The 7,222-nt window shown below is 39.3% G+C and overlaps 1 protein-coding gene across 1 annotated transcript; it reads left to right on the plus strand.

The window, feature by feature from the left end:
- Positions 1-1,406: 1,406 nt before the first annotated feature.
- On the plus strand, positions 1,407-5,782 carry STEAP2 (STEAP family member 2, metalloreductase; the record flags this gene model as incomplete). The annotated part of the gene is made up of 3 exons (XM_009871983.1): positions 1,407-1,898; positions 3,519-4,046; positions 5,618-5,782. Coding segments are annotated over exons 1-3 (1,185 nt in total), but the record flags the coding sequence as incomplete, so codon positions are not given.
- Positions 5,783-7,222: the final 1,440 nt, after the last annotated feature.

Raw genomic sequence — 7,222 nt, forward strand, 5'->3', positions numbered from 1 at the left:
GCTGAAATGAAAAGTGCCCATTCTTCTAGTAGCTTCCTCCGATTTCTGAAACGCAAAGCTACTTTTAATGGGGGAGCTTGTTCACCACACATACCACATTCCTAGCTGATGACTGAGTAAAGACCGCCACTGGTGATTAGTTACCATCACATCAGCTCCTGGATAGTGGCTCAGGAAGAGGTTCATTATTCTCCTTTCGGTGGTGTTTGTTGATTGCTCATGGTTTCTCTTTGCTCTTTCTTAGCCTGCCTTTCCTTATGGCTTCATTCTCAGAACTCATTCGTGCTCCACAGTGCAGATCCACTTATCTCATAACTGGGGTTTCATGTGAAGACTCCCCTCCTGGGATTTGTTTTGTTGGTTTTATGTCTTTTTGTCCTTGTTACAGCTTTTCTGCAGTTCTGTGACCTCTTCTCTCCAAAGCTATAGCAGTATTTAATTTTCTGTGACACTTGCTCTTTGTTCTTATTTGGAGCCTCCCTTACTGCACTGAATTTGAGTCCTAAAACTCTCTTCCCTTTTATTATTGCTTGAAATGCATCTCTTTCTGCCATTAGCTTTTTGTGGAGTGCTGTCACATGCATTTGTCTTCAGGATTTATTTTCTCTTCCTGGCCAGAAAATTTTGTTAAGCAGATTTGTGACCCATGGCCACATACCTTTGCACCCACAGTTAATCCTAGCAGTCTGACCTAGCAGTGGCTTCAGTGGTCTCATGAATAGGCCTCATAAATTTTCTCTGATGTCTTTGCCATTGGATCCATGTGGGCAGCCCATTTCCCAGGCTGACAGGTGAGTATATCGGGTGGATGTCTGTCATGGTGGTAGCCAAGACATCTACAGCTTTAGAATTTTTTTACATCCTTTCCTTCCTGGCCAATATAGAATATCAGGATAATAACCTGCATAAGCTTTTAATAGAATTCAGCTTCCGTGAACTCACTATCCCTGTGCCAGCCACAGGCCAGTTATCTCTGCCTTCTAATATTTTCCATAATTACCCAGTTTTCCTTACATGTTTCTTGTTATTATTACATTGACCATCAGTTCCAGGAGCACAAGGTTATCTTGTGGTCCAGTATTCCAGGGCAATGGAAGATAGGAAATAGGAGAAGATAGAAAAAATACCATATACTTCTGTAACTGTAATATTGAAGTGCTTTTTTATGTTTCTCTGTGTATTAGTGATGCCTTGCAAGACAAAATTGATTAGCATATACTTTATTAAGGAGAAAATATTACACAAAACTTAGAACCACAGATTTGGCTCCCAGAGGCATTTATAAATTCTGATGCCTTGTTAAATTGTGTAATACTGCTTTTTCTTTCTGTTGCTTTCTCTTAGTTCTCTTTTCTTTCCCCCCCTCCTCCCCCCAGGAGAAATTGTAGGTTTGCTGTCTTGGAAGTATGGAATCAATCTCTATGATGGGAAGTCCTAAGAACCTAAATGAAACTTTTCTGCCAAATGTTGCCAATGGCATCAAGGACACCAGTAAGATTGCAATAGGCATCATTGGAAGTGGAGACTTTGCTAAGTCACTGACAATTAGACTTATCAGATGTGGGTACCACGTGGTCGTAGGAAGCAGAAACCCTAAACTTGCTGCTGAGTTTTTTCCCCATGTGGTTGACGTCACTCACCATGAAGATGCAGTAGCAAAAACAAACATCATTTTTGTAGCCATACACAGAGAACATTACTCCTCTTTGTGGGACCTCAAACACTTACTTGCTGGAAAAATTCTGATCGATGTCAGCAATAATACAAGAGTAGACCAATATCCAGACTCCAATGCAGAGTACTTGGCATCACTTTTCCCAGATTCCCTGATTGTCAAAGGATTCAATGTCGTTTCTGCTTGGTCACTGCAGCTAGGACCAAAGGATGCCAGCAGACAGGTAAATGTTATATTTATATTAAACTTGTTTGTAAGATAAAAATGACAAGAATTGAATGTAAGCATACAGAACTCATGGGATTCATCCAGCCTAACCTGATGTACCTAAAATGTTGGGCCTTTAGTTTAAGTTTCAGTAGCCAATAAAACTTGAAAGCCTCATTCATTCCACTGTAAAACACAGAGTAAGTGACCAAAATTGTGCCTTGGGATGCCTGTTCGTCTTTAAAGACTGCAGAGTAAATGTGGATGCTAGCTTAGACTAGACAGCTGACCTTCAGATGCCCACAGACAGTCTCCTGTAGGAAATATTTTTATCTCAGTGCTCTATGCCAGGATAGAGGCAGTCTTTCCCAGTATAGTTTAGTTTCAGTATTGGTTTACACGGGGTGAACTATTGAAAGTGATGCACAGAAACCTGAGGTCCTGATCCCAGAACTCGAAAGTCAACTGTTCTAAAAATGCTTGCATTCAGTGTAACAGCAAAGTGAATAAAAGAAATTATGTAGCTTTTGGAATACTAACTATGAGGAAACAGAAGGAGGCGCATATATTTCTAAGTGATCATTGATTTGATCCAGGACTGCTTGGGAACATCATGTTCAAATTCTTTCCCAGTATGTTGCCCAAATCCACCTTGCCTATAGAAAAGGTAGGGTTATGTTTTTCGTGCTCTGCTGAAGTGATACAAAGGATTTAAGTCTATGCAGGAACCTAGGCCTTCATGAATTTATGGACTCTAAGAAATTACTGAGAAATGACTGGTGTAACATGACTACTAGAGACTAAATGGAGTTTTCTGGCACTTCAAGTAGATTTTTTCAAATTGGCATGCAATTGATACAGAATTAGCATAATTTTAAAAATAACCTCACCGTACTATTTCTATCCCCTTTCAGAATAGCACTGCATTATAAGTAATTAATTTCTGTCAAAACAGATCATGTTTGCTCTAATGCAGGTCACGAGCAGTGTTGGGCAAGCTATAGCAGCGTTGAGCAAGCACTGTAAATGTTAGAGGAACTTTAAAGTACTTTTTAGCAGTACATTTCTTTCACTGTAATAAGCTGGTCTTTAGAAGGACTGCTTATCTGGCTGTTAGATTTTGTCTTTTCTGTTACACATTCAGTTTTTGTGGAAATCTGGATTGTGAAATTAAGCCAAAATTGTTACACATGCAGAGATTACACAGTTCTCTGCTTTACATGCTGCTTGTGCTACAGCTGGGTTAGGGTCATCATTCAAGATAACTATTTTTGAGAGACTCGTGATTTTCTGAAATGCTTTAGTCATGGTTTGAAGTTCAATTTAGCCCTGTAGACATTTTGCACTGGGGAGAGGGTGCAGATTACCAGAGCATTCCCCGATCAGCTCATTATTAACTCCAAGAAAAAGCCGATTTTGTTTTGGTTACTCTATTGCTAAACCAGTGTGCATATTTTCACTTTGACTGGATTTATATGTGGTTTTGTTCTCATCTTGGTGATATAAGCTGGAATAACAGTGTACAGTTTTAGCAGTAGTGCTGTAGTTTTGACCAGGAGGCCCTTAAGGGTTCTTTGCTTTTTAACTTCGAGTCTCTTTCTCTGACTACAGACAATTCATGTGACTTTCCCAACAGGTCTATATATGCAGTAACAATGTTCAGGCTCGCCATCAAGTCATTGAGCTTGCCCGTCAGCTCAGTTTTATTCCTATTGATTTGGGGGCATTGTCATCTTCAAGGGAGATTGAAAACTTACCTCTGCGGCTGTTCACACTGTGGAAGGGGCCTGTAGTGATTGCCATTAGCCTGGCAACCTTCTTCTTCATCTATTCGTTCGTCAGAGATGTAATCCATCCGTACATGAGAAATCAGCAGAGTGACTTTTACAAGATCCCCATTGAGATCGTGAACAAGACTCTACCTATTGTTGCTATCACTTTACTGTCTCTAGTGTATTTATCAGGGCTTATTGCAGCTGCTTATCAGCTTTACTATGGTACTAAGTATAGGCGATTTCCACCTTGGCTGGGCAACTGGCTCCAGTGCCGAAAGCAGCTTGGACTGCTCAGTTTTTTCTTCGCAACAGTGCATGTGGCATACAGCCTCTGCTTACCTATGAGGAGATCGGAGCGATACTTGTTCCTCAACATGGCATATCAACAGGTAAGCCAATCTTTTGTTCAGTCAACCAGAAATGCCTTGGCTCTGTGTGTATGGCTCATGAGTACAATATATATTACGGGTTATCGTATGCATAGCTAGTGCTGAATGAAAAGGGAGGCTAACGGAAGCATCTGTGTGTTGCGCTCATCTCATGGGTCAAGCTGTAGTCAAGTTTGTGTGGTAGACACAAGCACGTGTTCTGCTTAAATCCCTGGTAGTAATGTATACAAGGAGAATGTAGGGACAGACAGGGTAAGAGGAGCAGCAGGAAACTTCTGAGGTATGTTCCTCTCTATGTATACTTAACATATGGGGGAATTATGTATATCATAAGTGTGAAAAGTATAGAGGTAGATACTGCAATGATGCTTACAGATACATCTGTGTTTGTAAAATGAAAATGCTGTTACTTTGTAACATTTTGGACCAGTGGTAGAAATATTTTATTCATTAAAAAATTCTGTGAACATCATCTATTACCAGCAATAGAGATTGACTCAGTCCTCAGGAGCAATTGGTGTTGCATAACCTTGAAGTGATCTCTGACAAATCTCTTATCCTTTAGAAGAGGGTCTAACGTTGCTGCTCTCAGTGAGGTAGCTCATTGTCACCTTTAGAGTGGCAGAAAAGCTGCACAGAAAAGCAGGATTGCCATTCAGCTCATAAAATCTGCAGGACAGAGAGATGTGATGGAACAGAAAGAAAAGCAAACTAAGGAAATCAAATCAAATGGAACAAATTATCGAGGATTTGGTTCAGAAATTCTTAAAGGGCTCATATGGAAAACTGAATTTAAGAGAAAGGCAAGAAGAAAAAAAATATAAAAGGCAGCAAGAAACTCTTAATTGTTCACACTAAGTAAAGGACCCACTGATACTTTTACCAAGAAATTACCCTGTTTCTAATAATATTGTGAAAGTCTCATTTGCTAATAATATTCCTAGGGAACTTCTTTCAAGAGAAGCTATATCACAATAGTTCACCTGCAAGTGGAAAAATAACTGAATATCCAAGCCTCTTAATTGTTAAGGATTTGAGTTATTTCTTATTTCTGTTAAAGCTGTCCGACAAGATCAATCTTGTATGTGTCTGATGTCAACAGTGAAAGAGGCAAAATAACTTGGACTCAGCATAAGGAGCTGAAGCAAAGTCAGGAAACTATGCTAAACTGTTTTAAATGTAACAAACTAAAAAAAAAAAGCAGGTTTACCCAATTTATGTTATAGTTTACATTTCCAGGGTCTGAAGAACACGGCTATTTCTCTACAGTGTATAGGAATGCACAGACGTATGTGTTTTTATAACGTAATCATTTTAAATAGTATATACTGTTACATTTTCTTTTAACAACTCATCTAATTTTTCATGTTTAACACATTCTTAACCTAATAAGAGCCAATAGCAGCAATAAGGAATTAGTTGTTTTTCTCCAAGACATGAGGAAAATTGTGAAATATTTGACCCCATTTTATAATAGTCTTGTGACTGTAGTCTTCTACTCAGCAAAATAACTTCTGTTGATATTTATAATATTCTGTAGAGTAAAGTGCTTCTTTCTGCTCTTTCATCAGGTTCATGCAAATGTTGAAAATTCTTGGAATGAGGAAGAAGTGTGGCGAATTGAAATGTATATCTCCTTTGGAATAATGAGTCTTGGATTGCTCTCCTTGCTGGCAGTAACTTCCATCCCTTCAGTAAACAGTGCCTTAAACTGGAGGGAGTTCAGTTTTATTCAGGTGTGTTACTTTTCAAATAAGGGGGTTTTGCTGTTAACAAGAATTCCTTGGTGATCATGATTGTGATCGGGATGAGAGCTTTTTTTTTTCCAGTCTCTCTCATAACAACATATATATATATCAGCAGATATATTACTATAAAGGCACATTAACCATTTAATCAGCGTTAGAATAGGAATTTGCAATTTACACTTCTTGGTCTTAAATATTCCACACAGCTAAGAACAAATGAGCACTAATCTATTCCTTTTCCATTGTTAGAATTTCTTGCTAAATTTGATTTAGGTAAATTTGGACAAACTCGCTAAAGGCACTAATGAGATACTACTATATGATGCACACAACTGTAAAAATTGAGGACTTAATTTGTCCTGCGGATTTTTGATTGCACGGCCCTATGACAGCCATGGTGTCACTGATGCAGTTTTGCTTCCCCTCCACTGTGCAGGAATACAGCTCTCGACAGCATTATTTGCACTAGTTGAAAATACCCATTAGTAAAATATGAAGTTTTGTTTATTAAAGGCAGAAGCTTTTCCAGGTCCTGGCATGCCTTCTGCTGCCCTCTCTCATCAGATAAATATCTTCAACAGGCAGACCTAACAAGCATAAAATACTTAGAAATATAGGCTTTAATAAACAGCTTAATGTTTGCTTCCAAATCAAATTGCTGTTAATCTTAGGTAGCAGTCAGTGAGGAGAAATGTTATTGGTCTCATGATAAATTTCGTAAGTGTGTACACACAGTTTGGGATTTTGTTATGTTTTGGTTTGTTCTCTGACTTTAGATTCAGTACTCTAGTCTTAACTCAGTCTTTTCTCATTAATGTTTTTTCAACATAGCCTCTGTAATAATACTGCCTAATTCTTAGCCCTGTCACTGTTTTCAAATTCCTACCTTCAGTGCACAGGCACTGACTTTACTGCTCAGGGCTTGAGTTGCGTTTCGTAATTTTCAAGCATTGTAAAGGGAGCGCTGGGGAACACTTCTTTAGCTGTAGTTGTCTTCTGTCTGTCTTCCCTTCACCTAGGGTTTCCGTTGGTGGAATGCTCCAGGTAGACCTATGGAAAGTTTGCTGAAAATTTTTTGAAATTAGAGTTACCCTGCCAGAACTGTTTGTTCTTACTCATGGTTTTGAGCCTTCAGAGAGGGAGTAAATACCCATTTTGTATTCTTGCAACATCCCTGCCATCCAGAGTTCCCTGTGTGGGGACAGTAGTACTGCTGTTGGGTGATGCAAAACGTTAGGGTAAAAAGAAAAATGTGTATTCACTTGTGAGTGAGGTGATACCTTCATCCAGTAATGGCTTCCAGATGCAAACCCAGTCTCCCACAGCATCCTCTTCGAAAAGCTGGCAGCCCACGGCTTGGACAGGTGCACCCTTCGCTGGGTTTAAAAACTGGCTGTATGACCAGGCCCAGAGAGTGGTGGTGAATGG

Source organism: Apaloderma vittatum, unplaced genomic scaffold, assembly GCF_000703405.1.
Source record: "Apaloderma vittatum isolate BGI_N311 unplaced genomic scaffold, ASM70340v1 scaffold45956, whole genome shotgun sequence".
Classification (NCBI taxonomy): domain Eukaryota; kingdom Metazoa; phylum Chordata; class Aves; order Trogoniformes; family Trogonidae; genus Apaloderma; species Apaloderma vittatum.